This window comes from Salvelinus alpinus, chromosome 31 (assembly GCF_045679555.1).
Source record: "Salvelinus alpinus chromosome 31, SLU_Salpinus.1, whole genome shotgun sequence".
Classification (NCBI taxonomy): Eukaryota; Metazoa; Chordata; class Actinopteri; order Salmoniformes; family Salmonidae; genus Salvelinus; species Salvelinus alpinus.
In genome coordinates, this window is record NC_092116.1 from 37,770,662 (window position 1) to 37,798,526 (window position 27,865).

At 41.0% G+C, this 27,865-nt stretch overlaps 1 protein-coding gene and 1 long non-coding RNA gene across 4 annotated transcripts in view; one reads left to right on the forward strand and one right to left on the reverse strand.

Annotated features, from left to right (window-relative positions):
- LOC139561186 (uncharacterized) overlaps positions 1–2,368 on the forward strand; it is a 7,002-nt gene extending 4,634 nt beyond the window's left edge. The window contains exon 4 of the long non-coding RNA XR_011672083.1: positions 85–2,368. This is a non-coding gene — a long non-coding RNA (uncharacterized lncRNA). The remainder of the gene's footprint in view (positions 1–84) is intronic.
- Positions 2,369–17,833: 15,465 nt separating this feature from the next.
- Positions 17,834–27,865, reverse strand: part of LOC139561643 (uncharacterized) — a 64,800-nt gene continuing 54,768 nt past the window's right edge. Inside the window, exons 3-9 of one of the 3 annotated variants that reach the window (XM_071378888.1) lie at positions 23,994–24,215; positions 23,005–23,028; positions 21,922–21,945; positions 21,604–21,633; positions 19,945–19,965; positions 19,745–19,819; positions 17,834–19,660 (exon numbers count right to left, since the gene is read on the reverse strand). In XM_071378888.1, coding sequence (XP_071234989.1) covers positions 19,590–19,660; positions 19,745–19,819; positions 19,945–19,965; positions 21,604–21,633; positions 21,922–21,945; positions 23,005–23,028; positions 23,994–24,215 — 467 coding nt within the window. In that variant the 3' untranslated portion in view covers positions 17,834–19,589. The remainder of the gene's footprint in view (positions 19,661–19,744; positions 19,820–19,944; positions 19,966–21,603; positions 21,634–21,921; positions 21,946–23,004; positions 23,029–23,993; positions 24,216–27,865) is intronic. The other 2 variants (XM_071378889.1, XM_071378890.1) reach the window with 2 other exon arrangements.

Below are 27,865 nucleotides of genomic sequence, written 5' to 3' on the forward strand. Positions count from 1 at the left end.
CTGTCTGCCTCTCTGCCTCTCTGTCTGGTCAGTTTATTCTGAATGTTGTTTCTTCATTCTAAATTACTTTTCTGTCTTTAATAGAGTCAAGAAGAAGTCGACTTGGAAGGATGATCTGGAGGAGCTGGAGAGGGGAGGAGCTTGAGAGGGGAGGAGCTGGAGAGGGGAGGAAGAGTTGCTATAGAGAGACTATCCCACCTAACAGTGCTGAGTTTCTGAGTATATAACTTGATATGTGATATGAATCTTGGTATGACAAAGTAATCTGATAAACGTGTTAGTCATTACTCTATAATCCACTTTCAGTAGTTAGTTTTTTACTTTTTGAAGTTTTACTAACCATGTTTATATTATGGGTTTATATCCATTTCCTGCTTATTCTATATATGTTTTCCCCATAAACAATGTCTTTCTAAGCCCCCTCAGGAATTGATAGAGTTGAATTGAATGGACTAATGTCTCCTGTTAGAATCTGTTACAGACTCTCTTATGTCCAGTACCTGATAATCACAGGTATATCAACCAGACCACAGGACTAATGTCTCCTGTTAGAATCTGTTACAGACTCTCTTATGTCCAGTACCTGATAATCACAGGTATATCAACCAGACCACAGGACTAAGGTCTCCTGTTAGAATCTGTTACAGACTCTCTTATGTCCAGTACCTGATAATCAGGTATATCAACAAGACCACAGGACTAAGGTCTCCTATTAGAATCTGTTACAGACCCTCTTATGTCCAGTACCTGATAATCAGGTATATCAACAAGACCACAGGACTAAGGTCTCCTATTAGAATCTGTTACAGACCCTCTTATGTCCAGTACCTGATAATCAGGTATATCAACAAGACCACAGGACTAAGGTCTCCTATTAGAATCTGTTACAGACTCTCTTATGTCCAGTACCTGATCATCAGGTATATCAACAAGACCACAGGACTAAGGTCTCCTGTCAGAATCTGTTACAGACTCTCTTATGTCCAGTACCTGATCATCACATGTATTATCAACAAGACCACAGGAGGTTGGTGGCACCTTAATTGGGGAGGAGGGGCTCGTGGTATTGGCTGAAGAGGTGGAATGGTATCAAATACATCAAACATGTGGTTTCCATGGTTTCCATGTTTGATGCCGTTCCATTGGCTCCTCCGTTCCAGCTGTTATAATGAGCCGTCCTCCCCTCAGCAGCCTCCTGTGAACAAGACTGATAAAACCATTTGTTGAAATGTTTATTTTTGTTTTAGCTTCAACCTGTCAGCTTCTATCGTATCTTCGACCTGTCAGCTTCTATCGTAGCTTCGACCTGTCAGCTTCTATCGTAGCTTCGACCTGTCAGCTTCTATCGTAGCTTCGACCTGTCAGCTTCTATCGTAGCTTCGACCTGTCCGCTTCTATCGTAGCTTCGACCTGTCCGCTTCTATCGTAGCTTCAACCTGTCCGCTTCTATTGTAGCTTCATGTCAATGTGCCAGTTTTTTATTTGACTTTAAGTGTTTATTTTTGCTCTACTTTTTTTAGTATTCACCTTGATTATATACAGAGGGGTCAGAAGTTATTGACATCCATGCTAAAGATTAGCAATAATGACTATATTAAATAAATCAATTGTAAATTATAATATTTTAAACTAATACAATTGCTCAGAGATTTTTTTTGTAATGTATTTTTGTTGTAAAAGGTTAAGGGGTCAAAATGATTGACGGCCCAAAATCTACAGGAGTGTGATGATGTCATTGTTATGAATATAGAACCAGATACTGACCTTCTGACTAGTTTATTAGACTCTTTAGGGGGGTCAATCATTTAGAAAATAAATACTACTCCTTAAACTAAATATTTTAATCAGATCAATCGTATTAATATAAAATAATATAAATGACACATTTTGTTGAGCAGATGATAGAGCTCAGTATTTAAATTATTTATTTATACAGTCATTATCTTTATAGAGGGTGTCAATAATTCCAGACCCCACTGTATATTATATATTGATGTATTTTATACAGTCATTATTATCTTTATCAAGGGTGTCAATAATTCCAGACCCACTGTATATTATATATTGATGTATTTTATACAGTCATTATTATCTTTATCAAGGGTGTCAATAATTCCAGACCCACTGTATATTATATATTGATGTATTTTATACAGTCATTATTATCTTTATCAAGGGTGTCAATAATTCCAGACCCACTGTATATTATATATTGATGTATTTTATACAGTCATTATCTTTATCAAGGGTGTCAATAATTCCAGACCCACTGTATGTTATATATTGATCATGTATATACAGTTGAATGGTATTTTCCATGTATTGATGATTTCTTGTTTTAATAAACTAGGACATCATTGTGTGAGAACGTGACTCCAGTGTAATATTTTAACATTATTGAATGTTACTAGGTAGTGTTACTGTTTCCTTGGTAACCTGTGGTAGAGACATTGTCCTCCAGGTAACAGGTCTTGTTATGATGTCATCATTATTGAACATGTGACTCGTGGGAACAAAGTGTCTCTGTTATTCTGACTGAACACTTCAAGCTGTTCAGGGACAATGGAGACGTCTCTTCCTCAGCAGGACAGTTATTAGTAGTGTCATTGGGGAGGATATTCCTTCTGTTTCTATCAGCTCTGGAGACAGGTCATCAGTCTGTTATATAGAGCTATGGAGACAGGTCATCAGTCTGTTATATAGAGCTATGGAGACTGGTCATCAGTCTGTTATATAGAGCTATGGAGACAGGTCATCAGTCTGTTATATAGAGCTATGGAGACAGGTCATCAGTCTGTTATATAGAGCTATGGAGACAGGTCATCAGTCTGTTATATAGAGCTATGGAGACAGGTCATCAGTCTGTTATATAGATCTATGGAGACAGGTCATCAGTCTGTTATATAGAGCTATGGAGACAGGTCATCAGTCTGTTATATAGAGCTATGGAGACAGGTCATCAGTCTGTTATATAGTGCTCTGGAGACAGGTCATCAGTCTGTTATATAGAGCTATGGAGACAGGTCATCAGTCTGTTATATAGAGCTATGGAGACAGGTCATCAGTCTGTTATATAGAGTTATGGAGACAGGTCATCAGTCTGTTATATAGAGACAGGTCATCAGTCTGTTATAAAGAGCTATGGAGACAGGTCATCAGGAGACAGGTCATCAGTCTGTTATATAGAGCTATGGAGACAGGTCATCAGTCTGTTATATAGAGCTATGGAGACAGGTCATCAGTCTGATATATAGAGCTATGGAGACAGGTCATCAGTCTGTTATATAGAGCTATGGAGACAGGGCATCAGGAGACAGGTCATCAGTCTGTTATATAGAGCTATGGAGACAGGTCATCAGTCTGTTATATAGAGCTATGGAGACAGGGCATCAGTCTGTTATATAGAGCTATGGAGACAGGTCATCAGGAGACAGGTCATCAGTCTGTTATATAGAGCTATGGAGACAGGTCATCAGTCTGTTATATAGAGCTATGGAGACAGGTCATCAGGAGACAGGTCATCAGTCTGTTATATAGAGCTATGGAGACAGGTCATCAGTCTGTTATATAGAGCTATGGAGACAGGTCATCAGTCTGTTATATAGAGCTATGGAGACAGGTCATCAGTCTGTTATATAGAGCTATGGAGACAGGTCATCAGTCTGTTATATAGAGCTATGGAGACAGGTCATCAGTCTGTTATATAGAGCTATGGAGACAGGGCATCAGTCTGTTATATAGAGCTATGGAGACAGGTCATCAGTCTGTTATATAGAGCTATGGAGACAGGTCATTAGTCTGTTATATAGAGCTATGGAGACAGGTCATCAGTCTGTTATATAGAGCTATGGAGACAGGTCATCAGGAGACAGGTCATCAGTCTGTTATTTAGAGCTATGGAGACAGGTCATCAGTCTGTTATATAGAGCTATGGAGACAGGTCATCAGTCTGTTAAATAGAGCTATGGAGACAGGTCATCAGTCTGTTATATAGAGCTATGGAGACAGGTCATCAGGAGACAGGTCATCAGTCTGTTATATAGAGCTATGGAGACAGGTCATCAGTCTGTTATATAGAGCTATGGAGACAGGTCATCAGTCTGTTAAATAGAGCTATGGAGACAGGTCATCAGTCTGTTACATAGAGCTATGGAGACAGGTCATCAGGAGACAGGTCATCAGTCTGTTATATAGAGCTATGGAGACAGGTCATCAGTCTGTTATATAGAGCTATGGAGACAGGTCATCAGTCTGTTATATAGAGCTATGGAGACAGGTCATCAGTCTGTTATATAGAGCTATGGAGACAGGTCATCAGTCTGTTATATAGAGCTATGGAGACAGGTCATCAGTCTGTTATATAGAGCTATGGAGACAGGTCATCAGGAGACAGGTCATCAGTCTGTTATATAGAGCTATGGAGACAGGTCATCAGTCTGTTATATAGAGCTATGGAGACAGGTCACCATTTCCCTCTAGCTCTCTCAGAAGTCCAACAAACTAGCTCTCTCAGTAGTCCAACAAACTCACAAAAGCTCTTCAGTCTTTCTACTCTGACGGTGAAAATATGAAAATATCTTTGTGAGCAGGTACTCAACATCAAGGGGAATCATATCCAAAGCTGTTCTGGCCGTGTTATGAATGATGTGGGCAGGACAACCTAAGCCAATCACCTCCCGCTGCAGAGCATTTTTAACGTTGGTATGGACATTGACCCTCCCCAGCCTATTCAGTCCTCCAAAGTTGGTATTTGTGTTGTCGGCAGAGAAAGCCACGACTTTGTTTTGCAGGTTACATTTTTGGATGACCACCAGGACCTCAGCTGCAATCTCCTCTGCTGTTTCTGCTTTCAATTCAACTAAATCAAGCAGTTTTGTTTCCACAGATGTGCTGCCATCATATATCTTACAATATCTGACTACTATTGGCAGCAGCTTTACATGTCCATGATTGGACGCATCAATGGGACACAAATTCAACCTGGTCTAGGTCCTGTGTTACCAAAGTAGTTGCCCATGGTGCTAACACGTTACTCACTGTGGTGTCACATTTTGTCCTAGCACATGGTGCTAACACGTTACTCACTGTGGAGTCACATTTTGTCCTAGCACATGGTGCTAACACGTTACTCACTGTGGCGTCACATTTTGTCCTATCACATGGTGCTAACACGTTACTCACTGTGGTGTCACATTTTGTCCTAGCACATGGTGCTAACACGTTACTCACTGTGACGTCACATTTTGTCCTAGCACATGGTGCTAACACGTTACTCACTGTGGCATCACATTTTGTCCTAGCACATGGTGCTAACACATTACTCACTGAGGCGTCACATTTTGTCCTAGCACATGGTGCTAACACGTTACTCACTGTGATGTCACATTTTGTCCTAGCACATGGTGCTAACACGTTACTCACTATGGCTTCACATTTTGTCCTAGCACATGTAAACTTTGTCTCATAAATCTTCGTGTCAGTTGTGCTGTGCAGTCCATAGATCTGTAACTATGATTGTGTCACATAGTGTGGTGTGCAAAGACACCCTCCTGCACAGCTAAACCATATTCTTCTTGGGAAGGCTCTACCTTCTTGAAGAATGTGGTGACAGAGGACATACCAACACAGCCAATCAGAGAGGCTTTATGCTTTTTTTGTCTGTTGATGTTCTACCACTGTCGTTCTTCTCCGGCTGCCAATTGAAAAAGAGGAATTACAAAGGGTGCAGTGAACCATTCTATCGTCTTGACCTGAGAGTATAAATGGAAGTTCTCTCATCATGTTGTCATTAAAATGGCATTTCTGTTTCTTGGAAAGAGCCATTGTACCTCCTCTGTCTGCTCTTCCTCACTCTCCTCGCTTCACTCTTTTTACTCCCTTCATTTTTCCTTCTCCTATCTTTAATAATAAATAGTACACTATTAGATAAAATACTTTGGTTAACAGATTCCCATTGCTTGCCTCATTTTGTATTTTATCTCAAAAACATTGTTTGTAATAATAAATTGGCAGGCTCTGTAATCATATCTTTACCTTTCCTCCTCTCTCTCACTCTGCTTCCTATCCAGTCTTCCTCCTCTCCACTCTCTAACAGAAAACATTATGCTAATGTTATCCATGAAAATGTCTCAATATATTTTCACACTACTTATAATGCCAAAACATTAAAATTGTAATCTACAAATAAATATTCTCATAACTGTGCATTAATTTAATATAATCATATTTTCAAAATAGCCCGTCCACTGCATGTTTACATGTGACCGTTTTTTAACCTCGTTACCATGACAGCAGCTGGCTAACCAAGCTAGATAACTTAGTCGACATAGCTCATGTTAGCTAGCATAACCTATTTAAAACCATATAACGCAGACCATTTAACTATAAAATAAGTTGTGACATAACATCATTAGCTAGTATCTCAAACGAGTGTAAGTTACCTGGCTTGAAAAGACGTTTGTGGTGATGTTATGGATTCACTTGACGCTTCTGGCCGAGTTTTCCACAGCAGTTTCCTCTAAAACTATCGCGGGCAGGTAGTTAGAAGAAGAGTGAATGAAGCTGATATAGCGAGCGGCCCCCTCTGCTGGACAAAACAAGCACAACAAGATTGACACGTCAACCGGGAGACTCTGATGCCCGGTCTTTCTTGACACGTAAAATATTATTTCACTTTGCAGTCTGTTTTTAACGCACAGTTCAAAACGGGACATTTCCGGGGACAGGCCACTAAAAACGGGGACGTCTGGTCACCCTATTTTAAGTCAACGATTCCTTATGTATGAATGAGATGTACAAATGCTTAACTAGTACTGAGTACTTTGACCAGTTACTTCTAGACTCTCAAGTAGTTTTCCAGAGGGCTACTTTACTTGTACAAGAACTGACTCCCATCAGCTGCAGATGAAACCGGTTAGTTGAAAAATGTTGCCTAGAATCTACAGGCACTCGCAATGAATCATCAAAAGTATGGACACAGAATGATTGAAGTGATAATTGTATTTTATTATGCTGACCCAATTATGACCCATGACATCTTTTGGGAAGAATAATGCAAAGCCCTTGTATGTTAAGCTACAAACGTGGAAATGTTCCTATTGAAATGGGGGTTGTCCCATCCTGAACAGGCCAGTTGCAAGTGACATACTCTTAACGATACTGTTAGCAACACCGTATTATTATTAAAATTAGATGAAAAAAATGAAAGTTATGCAGGCAGGTCTGACATAGTGGGAGAATTGTGAACATGCACGTATATATATATATATCTGTGTTGTCGCAGCGTTTGGCCACGTCGTCGGTTTGGTCGTTCAGTCGGTTTGTTTTGGTTATGTGCGTCGCAATGCCCGTGACGTAATAGACTATGTTTCTGAATTTTCTGATTACATTTTTAAACTATTCATAAATTATTCTTAGCGCAATGTTACTTTCATTTGAATGTCGTAAAAATGGTTGGATTCTATTAAATAACTGATGTAACAGATCAATTCTTATGTTACAGAATCGGAAAAGTGTTGAACTACAAATATGTCGCCATTTTGTAGTTTTTCTACTAACCCTAACCGGTTTGTTTTTTAATCAATATCTTCGCCAATATCATTCTAATTGATGTGTAGAATGATCTGTACATTCATTAGGACATAACGCTGTACTGCATCAGCACATGCCAATTCAATGTCTGAAGTAGTGCACTTTTTGAAATGTGTTTTTCATCGTAACTATTTAAGTTTGACATGTGTGATTATTTTGATTTAATAAGGACCCCTTACTAAACCTTCATGTCAAATAACGTTCAGATATGTTCATCTATTCTTGATTTTAAAAATTATCAAAGTTTGGGGAAAAGCCAACTGTTGGTGGCGCTACTGAGCCCCCCGTGGCCACCAGGGGGACTGCAGAGTTATGTCTGATTCATGCATAGGATTATTTGTGCCAAGCCATAAGACTGAGCTACAAAACACAACAAAAACATATTTTTGGGGGACTCTATGACCAGAGTTGACCTCTTACAAGGGTTTCCTAGGGGTGTATAAAGGTTCATGGCAGAAAACAATATAAACATTGTTACATCGAAACTGATGCTTCTAGATGTTCAGAAATAGACATTCAACAGTCTATATGTGGCCTTTCAACCCCGATACCCATTACCCACAAGGCCGCATAACCGCACCTCTATTGCCATGGTCCTCGACACATCATATTCCTGATAAGCAACAATGTTGAAAATTAATTCTCACTGCCTATTCAAGAAAAGCAGTTGTGAAATGATTTGGCTTTCACCTTCATTAAATATTTTCCTCAGGGGTAGGTCTATATCTGGGGTAGGTCTATATCAGGGGTAGGTCTATATCAGGGGTAGGTCTATATCAGGGGTAGACCTATATCAGGGGTAGGCCTATATCAGGGGTAGGCCTATATCAGGGGTAGGCCTATATCAGGGGTAGGCCTATATCAGGGGTAGGCCTATATCAGGGGTAGGCCTATATCAGGGGTAGGCCTATATCAGGGGTAGGCCTATATCAGGGGTAGGCCTATATCAGGGGTGGGCCTATATCAGGGGTAGGCCTATATCAGGGGTAGGCCTATATCTGGGGTAGGCCTATATCAGGGGTAGGTCTATATCAGGGGTAGGTCTATATCAGGGGTAGGTCTATATCGGGGGTAGGTCTATATCGGGGGTAGGCCTATATCGGGGGTAGACCTATATCAGGGGTAGGCCTATATCGGGGGTAGGCCTATATCGGGGGTAGGTCTATATCGGGGGTAGGCCTATATCAGGGGTAGGCCTATATCGGGGGTAGGCCTATATCAGGGGTATGGCCTATATCAGGGGTAGGCCTATATCAGGGGTAGGACCTATATCAGGGGTAGACCGATATCAGGGGTAGACCGCAGGGGTAGGCTATATCAGGGGTAGGTCTATATCAGGGGTAGCCCTATATCAGGGGTAGGCCTATATCAGGGGTAGCCCTATATCAGGGGTAGGTCTATATCAGTTGTAGGACCTATATCTGGGGTAGGCCTATATCAGGGGTAGGCCTATATCAGGGGTAGGTCTATATCAGGGGTAGGCCTATATCAGGGGTAGGCCTATATCAGGGGTAGACCTATATCAGGGGTAGGCCTATATCAGGGGTAGGCCTATATCAGGGGTAGGTCTATATCAGGGGTAGGTCTATATCAGTGGTAGACCTATATCAGGGGTAGACCTATATCAGGGGTAGGCCTATATCAGGGGTAGGTCTATATCAGGGGTAGGCCTATATCAGGGGTAGGCCTATATCAGGGGAAGGCCTATATCAGGGGTAGGCCTATATCAGGGGTAGGCCTATATCCAACAGAAGAAATGCAGGTAAAGTAATATAGGTAATAGCATTTTATATAGTGTATATATAATCCATATATATGTAATCTATGTTAATATACACATAGTCCTATGTATTATAATATATAGCCTAGCCTATAGTCCTATGTATTATAATATATACCCTAGCCTATAGTCCTATGTATTATAATATATAGCCTAGCCTATAGTCCTATGTATTGTAATATATAGCCTAGCCTATAGTCCTATGTATTATAATATATAGCCTAGCCTATAGTCCTATGTATTATAATATATAGCCGAGCTGTGCCTAGCCTATAGTCCTATGTATTATAATATATACGCTAGCCTATAGTCCTATGTATTATAATATATAGCCTAGCCTATAGTCCTATGTATTATAATATATAGCCTATGTTACAAATCATGTCATTGCTACATTGGCTGGACATACTATAGAGCAAGTTAAAGTGTACAAATATTTGGGTGTGTGGGTAGATGATAAGCTGAGCTTCACTGTGCATGTAGAGAACTTGATAAGGAAGCTCAAGCTGAGAATAGGATTTTATTACCGGCATAAGGCTTGTTTTTCTTTTGAGGCCAGGAAGGAGCTGGTGTACATTACTGCCGGTTTTAGATTGTAGTGATGTTATATATATGCAGGCCTCAGCCACTACCCTGAGAGCACTTGATTCAGTATATCATGCAGCCCTCAGGTTCATAACAAATCAAAACGTCTAACACATCATCGTGATCTCCACAGCACTGACCTTGCGCTTTTTGATAGACTAGCTAGATCTACTGTCTCTATTATATTATGACAGACTAGCTAGATCTACTGTCTCTATTATATTATGACAGACCAGCTAGATCTACTGTCTCTATTATATTATGACAGACTAGCTAGATCTACTGTCTCTATTATATTATGACAGACTAGACTAGGGAACACTTAAACAACACAATGTAACTCCAAGTCAATCACACTTCTATGAAATCAAACTGGCCACTTAGGAAGCAACACTGATTGACAATAAATGTCACATGCTGTTGTGCAAATGGAATAGACAAAAGGTGGAAATTATAGGCAATTAGCAAGACACCCCCAAAAAAGGAGTGATTCTGCAGGTGGTGACCACAGACCACTTCTCAGTTCCTATGCTTCCTGGCTGATGTTTTGGTCACTTTTGAATGCTGGCGGTGCTCTCACTCCAGTGGTAGCATGAGAGGGAGTCTACAACCCACACAAGTGGCTCAGGTAGTGCAGTTCATCCAGGATGGCACATCAATGCGAGCTGTGGCAAAAAAGGTTTGCTGTGTCTGTCAGCGTAGTGTCCAGAGCATGGAGGCGCTACCAGGAGACAGGCCAGTACATCAGGAGACGTGGAGGAGGCCGTAGGAGGGCAACAACCCAGCAGCAGGACCGCTACCTCCGCCTTTGTGCAAGGAGGTGCACTGCCAGAGCCCTGCAAAATGACCTCCAGCAGGCCACAAATGTGCATGTTTTTCGATCACCAGACCGAGCTTACCTCAATTACGAGAAGGTTGCAGACCATTGCTGAATCTTTTAACCATACCACATGGTTAAACTCTTAGACGATCGATACCGACAGAATAATAACAAGTCTTTGATATTAATTACTAGTCTGCAGCGAGGAATTCGGTATCATTGAACGCGAAGAACGACAACCGCCGAAACATCCATTCTAGAACAACACGAATGAATGTCACTCTGAACTACCTACGACAGAGAGAGAGAGAGAGGACGGAAACTCTCCAACAGAAACAAACTTTTCAACAGCGATCAAGATGACACACTGAGCGTAAATATAAATATATATATTGATTGCAATTGTTCCCGAATGAGTGAGCGTTCATGTGCAAAGGATTAGCATTTAAATTGTTATAATTATTAACTCTGTAGTGACGTCTCAGTCGACCCCCACTTCCCTTTGGTCTAACAAGCCGCCATGCCGGTTTAGCCCACTAGGGCACATTCTCCTATCATTTCTTGTAACCATTTTACTTTGTTTGTTTGTGAATTTCTGTGAATTACTTAGTTAGTAATAAATAAATGTAGTTAAGACTGGGTTCGTGCAGATAACCAACAATTTACGACTTTAGAAATGAGACTAACATGAGATAAAATAAATAATTCATTAATTAAGAAGACTATGGATCAGATATGAAAATATCTGAGAAGTTATTTTAGGAAATTATAACTTTGTGATCTGAATATTCTCCTTGGTGCCCCGACTTCCTAGTTAATTACGGTTACATGATTAATCTGTCTAATCGCGTAATACTAATTACAGGAATCTTTGATAAAAACTAAGTCTTCAATTTAATGATAGTAAAGACATGACATATACGGCGCCCCCTGCGAGGACTTTAAAACTAGGACGCACGTTTGGGTCATTTTGATAATATTGTAACGACCGTTTATAGACGCGGAAATCGACTCTGCCTTTCGAGCATGCTTTTGCACGTGCCGGACCTCCGTCTAGAAAGTCGAGGGTTTTTTGCTGTGGAATTCTATATATCAAGCAGAATTGTACAAACAGATTGCTTTGTATACAAACAAATTGGTTGCGTGTGTGTTCCCATTGGAACAAGCTATTTTGATAGCGCCTCTGGTCCTGTGTCGATGAGTGATACATTCCAGATTTAGTCCGTTAGGCCAAACGGTATTACTTCTGTCAGTCAATATTAATTCATAGAGCCAGTAAGGTTCGGAATTAGAGAATAGATCTTCGGCGTTCGAGCTGAAGTATCTACCGCACTACACCAGTGTGGACTGACTACAGGCATATCTGTATTTATGTACCGTGTCGCTCCGGTCAACATAACGCTAGCAAAGTTTCCTGAATGGTTTAATGTGAGACGTCACTAGTAAACCCACCCTTTCCAGGGTAAAAGGGACCCTATTTTGTGCTTAGAACGTGATACAGCTGGCACGAGATGGCAAGCCAACAGAGAGGGAACATTTTTCACTTCCTGTGTTCCGTTTAAATTCGTCCGCCTTGCGCGACGGAAGTCCCGCCCTTTGTACTTCTGTTTGATTTCAGGATTCTGCATCACTGGTGGTGAATAATCACAAGTACATCTCTTAAAAGAAGTGTTGGAAATCCAAACATGGATCACGTTAAAATAATCCAGCAATCTCAATTGCTTGGGTATTATCGTCTCATTCAATTTATTTATTTAAATTGTCGAACACACCATTCTAGGTTCTTCCAGTTAAATGAGACACTTTAAGCTTTGCAATAGTAACCTAGATGAATCAACTTCCCAGGTTAATTTAAGATTTAATTCCCAGATAGCCTATCCAGGTATGATTAATCATTATCATTGATTATTTCAATTTGCTTTTGCAAATTCATTCACGTCCAACTTCCACAGTACTGTCGAGTACTGATGAATATGTATGAACTTTCCAATTTGTAAGTCGCTCTGGATAAGAGCGACTTAAATGTAATGTAATGTAAATGTAATGTAAATGTTCATTAACGTGTATAAATAGATTAAAATCGTCTTTGCAGCTCCCAATATATTACAAAACCAAACTTTGGAAAATTAGGAAAAACATTTTTTCCTTTCAAAATGTTCTAATAATGTGCAAGCTATCAGAGGGGGTAGTCCCCACCCGCCCGCTAATTAGTGAACTTCCACCCGCAAATGGATTGATCTCTGACCTCAGCAGCGATACCAACACTAATTATGCCCTTAGTGGAAAAGCAGACAACAACGCTTTCCAAAATCAACCATCAGGCGCAGGCCTCGTAAAGGTTTTCTTCAGTCTAGCCCTGATGTCTTGCCATCCGAGATTGGCATTTGTCCAATACTGCAGTGCACAGCTGAAGCACGAGTAGGTAATGGTAGACATAAAGGGACAGGTGGAGAGAACCCGGGAAACCAATGACAAATGCAGAAAAGGGAAAAATTCTGCTAGCTATGTAACTGCGCTTGAAAACTGAACAATTAAATAAATTTGCAAAAACGTATGACGATGAACAAGCACAAGCTCTTCAACAAAATCGTCTTGTACAGGAACAACTCGATTTAGCCAAAAGTAAATACGATGTTGTCCACGCCAAACTAGATAAATCGGAAGAGATATCTACAAACAGGAGCGCTCAAATTGATAACATGCATGCAGTTTTGTTGAACGTTACTCAAATTAACACGGTTCTACTCAAAACGCTGCAGACCAAAGACGATCAGTAAATGAACACAATGACAAAGTTGGATGACAAATCAAAGGGTAAAAGATAAGTCACAAGGACTAGACGGGGAATTACCGGACACCAGGTCCGCAGAAATTAACACCCATAGCAAGGACGTTAAAGTTCAAATTTCTCCCGCTCTCATTCAAGACCCTATCCAGGGCCCGCTTGATCAAGAAACAAGCCCCCGGGCTTTGTCTATAGACTCTGATACAAAGGTGGCGAAGAAAAAGCTCAAACGCTTCGTTAATGCCAAGCTCATTCAAAATCGGAAAAGCCAATCTGATTCCAACTTGAACAGAAATGGCACATCACATTGTTGTGAATGACCACTCCACTTTGTGGGGAATATTTCCACTAACCACGAATCTAAACGGCCATACCTGCAAACAGTCCTGGAGGACTGCTTAACTTGTCATGCGCTAATTGATTCGGGTGCGACAATATCACTCATCTCTCAAACATTGTTTGATGATCTCAAAAGGGATTTGAAGCCAACTAAACGTTGGTTAAAAGTGGAACGATGTGAAACTACACTTCGAGGGGTCACTCAGACTACCTCGCCTCTCACATTGAGAGTCATGCTGAAACTACACTTCAAGGACGTATTGCTCATTCACCCTGTGTATGTCACCAGCCTCGAAACTGTAACCCTGCTACTTGGAGCAGACTTGATGGATCGGTTACTGCCATTGATGGATTGGAAAACCAACCAGGTATGGTCACAGGCCACAGTGCCTTCTCCACTGACCACACTGTCTTCCCCTAACACTAGCTGCAACGCAGTCATTCACGAGGGGTATCTGTTGAAAGCACCCCTTGGGAAAAAGACGTTTAGAAACCTCTTGGTGCAGAATCCGATCCAAGGAGATATTACGATATCTCGACACATTCCATCAGCTAACCTGATTGACCATTCTTTTCATGATTTCGAGCCAGCTGTCTCTGTGAATAAGCAACTTCCCTCCTCCGTGCAGTCGCGCAATACTGTAGTTGAGATGAACTTCTCTTGCCCTTCAGACATTTCCGCAAGCACTGCGGCCGTCTCAGCAAGACAAAACATTGATGCGCAGAGTATTCTCTGCTTCCAATGATACACCTTCCGCTTTGTTGGGGACTGTCACCCCTTACAATGACACTAATGGCGTCAGTCCAGCAACTGACCCGATGATTCCCACTGGTGAAACACTTTGCGATATCACAGACCGATATCCTCGTCTCAGTTCGCAGGTACTGAAGAGGTTGCCACACGCGGACGCGGTGGTGACTGACATGCCTTGACAGCCACTGAGCGTTTTGAAGCACAAACACCAGGAGATTTGGTTGAAAGGTTACAGCCATTCTCATAACGCAGCCGCTGACAACTCGTACATAGGGTCCGACCTTTTCATTTGCGTCTCGGACACCAACACCACACGCTGGTGGGGGGCACCCGAGACACAAAGGGGGGGAATAGTAGCCCAGACCCATGATGAGCCTCATCGAGGTCGGTGGGGGGGGGGGGTCAAGACTACGGACAACACCGTACGAGGCCGCCAAAGCATAAATCAAATCTAGTTGTAAACTGCCCTATGAGAACATTGAGGAGCAGACAGGCCCCTAGACGGGGATTATCTTAGAACACATCTAAGATATTACTGAGGTGTACCACACTGGTCGTAAAGGAAGTCCAGTGGACTTGTCCACCTCCAAAACAAATGGCAACAATAATCATTCCTTGCCATGTGTAGGTTCAACTACAATACAACTAGTAAAATGTTCCAATCATGTGTTCCGGTAGTATAATATTTCAGAATAAATCGGTAGGATAACTGGTCCCTTTGAGCACCAGTACCAATACCAGCGACAGTCAGTCTAGCTACAATCAGTAAGAAGGTTAGAGACCTAACCAATCAAATTACCCTTGACAATAGCGACATAGGAGTCACTCAGAGTGCAACACGTGGAAGGGAATCTCCAGTGCACTCTTCCAATGGTTAACACACATGCCACTAATAAATAGAACCCTCCATTCAAGAGGAAAGTTATTAGAAGTCATGAAGCATGATCACACCACGTACGACTGGTCCAATACTTAGAGTACTTCCGTCGTGAGGTTAGCTCTTCCGTGGATAACATAGCTATGAAGTAGAATTCTTCATACCGATCGCCACTACAATAGTGGAAGACGCAGTGACTTGTAGTAAAACCACTACAGACTCCCTCAACGCCAATTCTGACTGACCTCCAGGCATTGACCTGGAAATTACCTGATTACATCAGACTCATTCTGAACAAGTTGAGGTCTACCAGGATACTTGGCTTGTGCATAAACGCACATGCACAACGGAAGATCCAATTAGGATTTATGCTAGGATCCCTTTAGGGTTTACCAGCCTTAGTAAAGTTGAACATTTACTTCTAGGCCTTTGTCTCTACAGCACTCACCAGTTTTCTTCCCAGAAGTCCATAGGTCATCCCTGTAGACTGCCCAAAACTAGTGCCTTACAGCTGTAAAGTTATCATATAGTTATCAACTTAGGATAGTGCCTAAACAACACACCAAGTAGGAAAACCCTAGATATGACATTAGAGACAATACCATGATAGAGTAATTTGGCCAGGACATTGGACGAATATAGAATACAGTCCAATTGGATGATTTTTGTGTGAGAACTATATTTTCTATATCTTTAGTTATGCTTTCATTCCTTTTCGATTCAGTTATTTTGACACTTAGGAAGTGATAGAGCCATAAACAAAGTCCACATATAACCACCACTTAGTGCCACAACGCCGCTCATTGGGGAGTGAATGTAATTATATATATTTCGTGAGTGTGTGTGCGTTGTTAACATCTGTCTAAGTTACTGCCCAGATCTTCCAGTCTGGACGACCAGACGACGGGTACGGAACGACGATCCCAAATCTGGACAACCACTGTCCATCCTGGTGGCGGCCTGCCCCGCTGTCAGAGAGCCGACCAAGGTCAACCACCAGAGGAGGGGACTGCAACGGCGATCACCAACCGGACATCAACTGCCCATCCTTGTGGTGGACTGCTCCGCTTTCAGAGATCCTACCAAGTTCAACCACCAGAGGGGGACAGCAACAATGCTCTACAAACAGGACATCACGTGGTCATTATTTTTATGTTGATTTGTAACTTGCAAGATAATCACAAGATCCAGACCACCAGGGGTGGACTGTCAGTCATGACGTGGCCCTTTCTGGGTATAGATTGTGGCATCCCCCTCTCTCTCTCCTACACCCAGGTTCTGTTATCTCAGGTCTTAAATTCCTGGAGGAGACTCTCTCCTCCTGGCCATGCGGTATAGAGTGAGTTTCACAGTAGAACAAAGGAACTTCTTCTACATCACAGAACTTGAGAACTGAACAATCCATGTTTTGGAGAATGTGGAAACGGTCGGTGGAGAAGCCAGCTGCGACCCGGTCCGTTTCGTTTCATGTTTGTGACCTCATGAAAGACATGAGGTATAACTCTGTTTATACCGGTGCCTCCGTTATGAGGTTTGCGTCTAATTATTGTATAAAAATGAGTAAAGATTCAACTGTTTGTGTAATGATTCCCTTTAAAGTTTAACTACGTCATTGGCCGTCCCTGTGAGCAAGACATGATCTGGCTCATGGGACAGCCATTTTCTACTGTTACGAATAAAACCCCCACCTCAAGAAATCCTCTTCAGACCATGAGTACCTCGGTCAGCTGAGGGGGCGAAGGTTTGAGTAGAGACCACAAAAACCTCAATATAAGCGGTTGTTGAATTCCTAACCATACCACGTGGAGCATTGGCTACACAGGTGGAAATTGTTAAACTCTGAGACTATTGATCCCGACAGAATAAGAGCAAATATTCGATACTAATTACTAGTCTGCAGCTAGAAATTATGTTGACTGAATGCGAAGACTGACAACCGCCGAAACATCTATTCTATAAGAAGATTTCTGAATGGTACTCTGAAGTATCCATTCTAACCACGAAAGATTTCTGGGAAGCAGAGCGACGCTCGGATGAAATCTCCAACAGAGATCACGACGACACACTGGGCGTAAATATATATTGATTGCAATTATTCCCGAATGAGTGAGCGTTCATGTGCAAAGGATTAGCATTTCAATTGTTAGAATTATCAAGTGAATGAAAATATGAAAATATCTGAAAAGTTGTATTAGGAAGATTATAACTTTGTAATCTGAAGATTTTCCTTGGTGCTCAGACTTCCTAGTTAATTACATTTACATGATTAGTTTAGTCACGTAATAATAATTACAGAGAATTGATTTGATAAAATAACAGTCTTCACTTTAATGATGCCAAAGACACGACAGGTGTGAACAAGGTACCATTTTCAATAAAGGAATGACAATCAAATGGTGAATAATTTAATATCGAACCTGAACACCAAAAGTACTCCAAGGTGAAAGTAGAGAAAAAGTACAATGCGATGCTTTTTGATTCGGGTGCGACAATATCACTCATCTCTCAAACATTGTTTGATGATCTCAAAAGGGTTTTGAAGCCAACTAAACGTTGGTTAAAAGTGGAACGATGCGACACTACACTTCGAGGAGTCACTCAGACTACCTCGCCTCTCACATTGAGAGAAACTACACTTCAAGGACGTATCGCTCCATAACAGTTTTGAACACAGTTAGAACTGAATTAGTATTTTTCACAACATGGGTGTTGCTGGACCAGAAAATGTATTTTTGACTGCAAACACACCATTTCTCACATCAACGCACTCACATGCCAAAACTCTTTCCTTGGACACTGTTTCAAAGCAATGTGTCTGCTTTCTTCGTAAATGTGTTTTAGTGTTTCTTGTTTAACTTCAGTTTGCAGTGTGGACAAGTTACAATGACTTTTCTTGACTTGCCATGTATGTTGGGACCAGGTGATTTCATTATTGTGTGTAGGCTGTGTAGACTCGCTGTGTGTAACTGAGGGAACGGCATTAACGACACACATTTAGAGCCAGCCAACACAACAAGGCATACATTGAAGAAACACAGAAAATCAACGATCAAATCTGTACACGTAAACCTAGGCTTACTGCTCAAGTAGGCAAATTTGTCCAAATAAGATTCCCTCATTGTGAGCAACTAGCTAGCTCAAGTGCTAATTAACGCTAACATCGGTGCGGTAGTTGGTGATCTAAATATATACCACTGCTATAACATGAATATTACAAAGTACATATTGCATAATGAAAGTCTCACTTACTTCCATGGTTTATATTTTTATCCATGTAGGTTATCTTAAAAATCTTAAAATTTTATGATGCCAAAGACATGACAATACCATTCAACTGCATATACATGATCAATATATAATATACAGTGGGGTCTGGAATTATTGACACCCTTGATAAAGATAATAATGACTAAAATAAATAATTCAAATACTGAGCTATATCATCTGCTCAACAACATGAGTTAATTATATTATATTAATACAATTGATCTGAGAAACCTGTGATTATCAGGTACTGGACATTAGAGAGTCTGTAACAGATTCTAACAGGAGACATTCGTCCTGTGGTCTTGTTGATATACCTGATTATCAGGTACTGGACATAAGAGAGTCTGTAACAGATTCTAACAGGAGACCTTAGTCCTGTGGTCTTGTTGATATACCTGATTATCAGGTACTGGACATAAGAGGGTCTGTAACAGATTCTAACAGGAGACCTTAGTCCTGTGGTCTTGTTGATATACCTGATTATCAGGTACTGGACATAAGAGAGTCTGTAACAGATTCTAACAGGAGACCTTAGTCCTGTGGTCTGGTTGATATACCTGATTATCAGGTACTGGACATAAGAGAGTCTGTAACAGATTCTAACAGGAGACATTAGTCCTGTGGTCTGGTTGATATACCTGGTTATCAGGTACTGGACATAAGAGAGTCTGTAACAGATTCTAACAGGAGACCTTAGTCCTGTGGTCTGGTTGATATACCTGGTTATCAGGTACTGGACATAAGAGAGTCTGTAACAGATTCTAACAGGAGTTAACTATTTAACTAAGGAAACTAAACTCTTCCTCCCCTCTCAGGACCCAGTAAAGATTCCATCTCCATCTCTTCAATCCCCTCAGAGTCCTCTATTGAAAGATAAGAGGATTTAGAATGAATCAACAACATTCAGAATTAATTCTAGAAACATTAGAATCATAAAGACTGATTACTTTGGGAAGGAGTCTGTGTTTCCTGTTGACCTCCTGGAGAGGTGGAGGGGGATTGGTTGGTCTCTTTAGCTTTCCCTGAGGACAAGAACATGTCAATGTTAAACCTTAACATGACAATGCAGACACAGACACACACACACACACGTACAGACACACACAGACACACGTGAACACACACACAGAGAGACAGACATACTTACGCAGTTCTTCTTTGAGTTCACCTGTAAAAATTAAATAAAGATAGTGAGATAGTGATAATTAAATAATCATTGAATCATGAGATTTATACACTACATGACCAAAAGTATGTGGACACCTGTCATTGAACATCTCATTCCAAAATCATGGGCATTAATATGGAGTTGGTCCCCCTTTGCTGCTATAACAGCCTCCACTATTCTGGGAAGGCATTAATATGGAGTTGGTCCCCCTTTGCTGCTATAACAGCCTCCACTATTCTGGGAAGGCATTAATATGGAGTTGGTCCCCCTTTGCTGCTATAACAGCCTCCACTATTCTGGGAAGTCATTAATATGGAGTTGGTCCCCCTTTGCTGCTTTAACAGCCTCCACTATTCTGGGAAGGCTTTCCACTAGATGATGGAACATTGCTGTGGGGACTTGCTTCCATTCAGCCACAAGAGCATTAGTGAGGTCTCCCTCTCTCTCTTCTCTCAGAGGACCTGAGCCCTAGGACCATGCCTCAGGACTATCTGGCCTGATGACTCCTTGCTGTCCCCAGTCCACCTGGTTGTGCTGCTGCTCCAGTTTCAACTGTTCTGCCTGCAGCTATGGAACCCTGACCTGTTCACCGGACGTGCTACCTGTCCCAGACCTGCTGTTTTCAACTCTCTAGAGACAGCAGGAGCGGTAGAGATACTCCGAACGATCGGCTATGAAAAGCCAACTGACATTTACTCCTGAGGTGCTGACTTGCTGCACCCTCGATAACTACTGTGATTATTATTATTTGACCCTGCTGGTCATCTATGAACATTTGAACATCTTGACCATGTTCTGTTATAATCTCCACCCGGAACAGCCAGAAGAGGACTGACCATCCCCCATCGATTGATGCTGGGTGATTAGGCCTGGCTCGCAGTCAGCGTTCCAATTCATCCCAAAGGTGTTCAATGGAGTTGAGGTCAGGGCTCTGTGCAGGCCGGTCAAGTTCTTCCATACCGATCTTGACAAACCATTTCTGTATGGAACTCGCTTTGTGCACAGGGACAGTGTCATGCTGAAACAGGAAAGGTCCTTCCCCAAACTGTTTCCACAAAGTTGGAAGCACAGAATCGTCTAGAATGTCATTGTATCCTGTAGTGTTAAGATTTCCCTTCACTGGAACTAAGGGGCCCGAACCATGAAAAACAGTCCCAGACCATTATTCCTCCTCCACCAAACTTTACACTTGACACTATGCATTGGGGAAGGTAGTGTTCTCCTGGCATCCGCCAAACCCAGATTCATCTGTCGGACTGCCAGATGGTGAAGCGTGATTCATCACTCCTGAGAACGTATTTCCACTAGTCCAGAGTCCAATGGCGGCGAGCTTTACACCACTCCACCCGACGCTTGGCATTGAGCATGGTGATCTTAGGCTTGTGTGCGGCTGCTCGGCCACGGAAACCCATTTCATGAAGCTCCAGACAAACAGTTATTGTGTTGACGTTGCTTCCAGAGGCAGTTTGGAACTCAGTAGTGAGTGTTGCAACCGAGGACAGACGATTTTTACGCGCCTAAACAGCTGAGACATTTACCCTTCAATACTGTGTGTTGCAACCGACTATTTTTACATTTTTATAGGATTCTATTTCTCTATAATGTTTAAAATTACATGAATAATGACTCAACACTTACTCAGCCGTCCAGCCAGGTTGTGAAGTTCATCTAGGAGAAATAGGGGGGAAATATATTCATTCATGTTGCAAAAACAGACAGACGGGAAAACAGACAGACAGACAGACGGGAACACAGACAGACAGACGGGAACACAGACAAACAAACAGGAACACAGACAAACAGACAGGAACACAGACAGACAGACAGACAGACAGACAGACAGACAGACAGACAGACAGACAGACAGACAGACAGACAGACAGACAGACAGACAGACAGACAGACAGGAACACAGATAGACAGACAGACAGACAGACAGACAGACAGAATACATACCATGTTCAAGAATATGGCTGAAATCTGTGGATGGTCATAAAAAACAGTTAGAAGACATGTTGAAAACCATCATGTTGTTGCAGACAGACAGACAGACAGACAGGAACACAGATAGACAGGTGGGAACAAAGACAGACAGACAGACAGACAGGAACATAGACAGACAGACAGGAATCACAGACAGACAGACAGACAGACAGACAGACAGACAGACAGACAGACAGACAGACAGACAGACAGGAACACAGACAAACAGACAGACAGAGAGACAGACAGAGACAGACAGAGACAGACAGACAAGAACACAGACAGGAACACAGATAGACAGGTGGGAACAAAGACAGACAGACAGACAGACAGACAGACAGACAGACAGACAGACAGACAGACAGACAGACAGACAGACAGACAGGAACATAGACAGACAGACAGGAATCACAGACAGACAGACAGAGAGACAGACAGAGACAGACAGACAAGAACACAGACAGGAACACAGATAGACAGGTGGGAACAAAGACAGACAGACAGACAGACAGACAGACAGACAGACAGACAGACAGACAGACAGACAGACAGACAGACAGACAGACAGACAGACAGACAGACAGACAGGAACATAGACAGACAGACAGGAATCACAGACAGACAGACAGACAGACAGACAGACAGACAGACAGACAGACAGACAGACAGACAGACAGACAGACAGACAGACAGACAGGAACATAGACAGACAGACAGGAATCACAGACAGACAGACAGAGAGACAGACAGAGACAGACAGACAAGAACACAGACAGGAACACAGATAGACAGGTGGGAACAAAGACAGGCAGACAGACAGGAACATAGACAGACAGACAAGAATCACAGACAGACAGACAGACAGACAGACAGGAACACAGAGAAACAGACAGGAACACAGACCGAACGACAGACAGGAACATAGACAGACAGACAGACAGACAGACAGACAGACAGACAGACAGACAGACAGAGACAGACAGACAGACAGACAGACAGACAGACAGACAGACAGACAGACAGACAGACAGACAGACAGACAGACAGAATACATACCATGTTCAAGAATATGGCTGAAATCTGTGGATGGTCATAAAAAACAGTTAGAAGACATGTTGAAAACCATCATGTTATTATCCTGCTGGTCAGAGTCATCTATGAACATTTGAACATCTTGGCCATGTTCTGTTATAAACTCCAACTTGCACAGCCAGAAGAGGACTGGTCACCCCTCAGAGCCTGGTTCCTCTGGTCTACCCAGTACAGCCAGAAGAGGACTGGTCACCCCTCAGAGCCTGGTTCCTCTCTACCCAGTACAGCCAGTAGAGGACTGGTCACCCCTCAGAGCCTGGTTCCTCTCTACCCAGTACAGCCACTAGAGGACTGGTCACCCCTCAGAGCCTGGTTCCTCTGGTCTACCCAGTACAGCCAGTAGAGGACTGGTCACCCCTCAGAGTGATAGACTAGATAAGGTTTATATTCCAGTGATATGTAACCAGAGGTAGAGAGGTTCTTACCCAGGTGATAGACTAGATAAGGTTTATATTCCAGTGATATGTAACCAGAGGTAGAGAGGTTCTTACCCAGGTGAAAGACTAGATAAGGTTTATATTCCAGTGATATGTAACCAGAGGTTGAGAGGTTCTTACCCAGGTGATAGACTAGATAAGGTTTATATTCCAGTGATATGTAACCAGAGGTAGAGAGGTTCTTACCCAGGTGATAGACTAGATAAGGTTTATATTCCAGTGATATGTAACCAGAGGTAGACAGGTTCTTACCCAGGTGATAGACTAGATAAGGTTTATATTCCAGTGATATGTAACCAGAGGTAGAGAGGTTCTTACCCAGGTGATAGACTAGATAAGGTTTATATTCCAGTGATATGTAACCAGAGGTAGAGAGGTTCTTACCCAGGTGATAGACTAGATAAGGTTTATATTCCAGTGATATGTAACCAGAGGTAGACAGGTTCTTACCCAGGTGATAGACTAGATAAGGTTTATATTCCAGTGATGTGTAACCAGAGGTAGACAGGTTCTTACCCAAGTAACTGACAATGTCAGGTTTCAGATCCAGTAGAATCCTGAAAAAGTCTAATTTCGCCTTTTTCCCTTCTGAGTCTAGGCGCTCGTACAAGAGTCTCATCTGGTGCTGGCTGTTCATGGTGTGGTACAACTCATCATAGAACAGCTCATATGTTATGGGCATCACATCGGTAACCATCCACATGAGATGATCCTTGTAGTAGTCTACAAAATTGGAACCTAGAAAAGTAGAGTGGACATAAAAGTGGACATTACTAGTCAGGTTAGATGTAGAGTTATATACTGTAGAACAAGAGGACATTACTAGTCAGGTTAGATGTAGAGTTATATACTGTAGAACAAGAGGACATTACTAGTCAGGTTAGATGTAGAGTTATATACTGTAGAGGACATTACTAGTCAGGTTAGATGTAGAGTTATATACTGTAGAGGACATTACTAGTCAGGTTAGATGTAGAGTTATATACTGTAGAACAAGAGGACATTACTAGTCAGGTTATATGTAGAGTTATATACTGTAGAACAAGAGGACATTACTAGTCAGGTTAGATGTAGAGTTATATACTGTAGAACAAGAGGACATTACTAGTCAGGTTAGATGTAGAGTTATATACTGTAGAGGACATTACTAGTCAGGTTAGATGTAGAGTTATATACTGTAGAACAAGAGGACATTACTAGTCAGGTTAGATGTAGAGTTATATACTGTAGAGGACATTACTAGTCAGGTTAGATGTAGAGTTATATACTGTAGAGGACATTACTAGTCAGGTTAGATGTAGAGTTATATACTGTAGAACAAGAGGACATTACTAGTCAGGTTATATGTAGAGTTATATACTGTAGAACAAGAGGACATTACTAGTCAGGTTAGATGTAGAGTTATATACTGTAGAACAAGAGGACATTACTAGTCAGGTTAGATGTAGAGTTATATACTGTAGAGGACATTACTAGTCAGGTTAGATGTAGAGTTATATACTGTAGAACAAGAGGACATTACTAGTCAGGTTAGATGTAGAGTTATATACTGTAGAGGACATTACTAGTCAGGTTAGATGTAGAGTTATATACTGTAGAGGACATTACTAGTCAGGTTAGATGTAGAGTTATATACTGTAGAACAAGAGGACATTACTAGTCAGGTTAGATGTAGAGTTATATACTGTAGAGGACATTACTAGTCAGGTTAGATGTAGAGTTATATACTGTAGAACAAGAGGACATTACTAGTCAGGTTAGATGTAGAGTTATATACTGTAGAGGACATTACTAGTCAGGTTAGATGTAGAGTTATATACTGTAGAACAAGAGGACATTACTAGTCAGGTTAGATGTAGAGTTATATACTGTAGAACAAGAGGACATTACTAGTCAGGTTAGATGTAGAGTTATATACTGTAGAGGACATTACTAGTCAGGTTAGATGTAGAGTTATATACTGTAGAACAAGAGGACATTACTAGTCAGGTTAGATGTAGAGTTATATACTGTAGAACAAGAGGACATTACTAGTCAGGTTAGATGTAGAGTTATATACTGTAGAACAAGAGGACATTACTAGTCAGGTTAGATGTAGAGTTATATACAGTAGAACAAGAGGACATTACTAGTCAGGTTAGATGTAGAGTTATATACTGTAGAACAAGAGGACATTACTAGTCAGGTTAGATGTAGAGTTATATACTGTAGAGGACATTACTAGTCAGGTTAGATGTAGAGTTATATACTGTAGAGGACATTACTAGTCAGGTTAGATGTAGAGTTATATACTGTAGAGGACATTACTAGTCAGGTTAGATGTAGAGTTATATACTGTAGAACAAGAGGACATTACTAGTCAGGTTAGATGTAGAGTTATATACTGTAGAACAAGAGGACATTACTAGTCAGGTTAGATGTAGAGTTATATACTGTAGAGGACATTACTAGTCAGGTTAGATGTAGAGTTATATACTGTAGAACAAGAGGACATTACTAGTCAGGTTAGATGTAGAGTTATATACTGTAGAGGACATTACTAGTCAGGTTAGATGTAGAGTTATATACTGTAGAGGACATTACTAGTCAGGTTAGATGTAGAGTTATATACTGTAGAGGACATTACTAGTCAGGTTAGATGTAGAGTTATATACTGTAGAACAAGAGGACATTACTAGTCAGGTTAGATGTAGAGTTATATACTGTAGAACAAGAGGACATTACTAGTCAGGTTAGATGTAGAGTTATATACTGTAGAGGACATTACTAGTCAGGTTAGATGTAGAGTTATATACTGTAGAGGACATTACTAGTCAGGTTAGATGTAGAGTTATATACTGTAGAGGACATTACTAGTCAGGTTAGATGTAGAGTTATATACTGTAGAGGACATTACTAGTCAGGTTAGATGTAGAGTTATATACTGTAGAACAAGAGGACATTACTAGTCAGGTTAGATGTAGAGTTATATACTGTAGAACAAGAGGACATTACTAGTCAGGTTAGATGTAGAGTTATATACTGTAGAACAAGAGGACATTACTAGTCAGGTTAGATGTAGAGTTATATACTGTAGAACAAGAGGACATTACTAGTCAGGTTAGATGTAGAGTTATATACTGTAGAGGACATTACTAGTCAGGTTAGATGTAGAGTTATATACTGTAGAGGACATTACTAGTCAGGTTAGATGTAGAGTTATATACTGTAGAACAAGAGGACATTATTAGTCAGGTTAGATGTAGAGTTATATACTGTAGAACAAGAGGACCTTACTAGTCAGGTTAGATGTAGAGTTATATACTGTAGAACAAGAGGACATTACTAGTCAGGTTAGATGTAGAGTTATATACTGTAGAGGACATTACTAGTCTGGTTAGATGTAGAGTTATATACTGTAGAGGACATTACTAGTCTGGTTAGATGTAGAGTTATATACTGTAGAGGACATTACTAGTCAGGTTAGATGTAGAGTTATATACTGTAGAACAAGAGGACATTACTAGTCAGGTTAGATGTAGAGTTATATACTGTAGAGGACATTACTAGTCAGGTTAGATGTAGAGTTATATACTGTAGAACAAGAGGACCTTACTAGTCAGGTTAGATGTAGAGTTATATACTGTAGAACAAGAGGACATTACTAGTCAGGTTAGATGTAGAGTTATATACTGTAGAGGACATTACTAGTCTGGTTAGATGTAGAGTTATATACTGTAGAGGACATTACTAGTCTGGTTAGATGTAGAGTTATATACTGTAGAGGACATTACTAGTCTGGTTAGATGTAGAGTTATATACTGTAGAGGACATTACTAGTCAGGTTAGATGTATAGTTATATACTGTAGAGGACATTACTAGTCAGGTTAGATGTAGAGTTATATACTGTAGAACAAGAGGACATTACTAGTCAGGTTAGATGTAGAGTTATATACTGTAGAGGACATTACTAGTCAGGTTAGATGTAGAGTTATATACTGTAGAGGACATTACTAGTCTGGTTAGATGTAGAGTTATATACTGTAGAGGACATTACTAGTCTGGTTAGATGTAGAGTTATATACTGTAGAGGACATTACTAGTCTGGTTAGATGTAGAGTTATATACTGTAGAGGACATTACTAGTCAGGTTAGATGTATAGTTATATACTGTAGAGGACATTACTAGTCAGGTTAGATGTAGAGTTATATACTGTAGAACAAGAGGACATTACTAGTCAGGTTAGATGTAGAGTTATATACTGTAGAGGACATTACTAGTCAGGTTAGATGTAGAGTTATATACTGTAGAGGACATTACTAGTCTGGTTAGATGTAGAGTTATATACTGTAGAACAAGAGGACATTACTAGTCAGGTTAGATGTAGAGTTATATACTGTAGAGGAC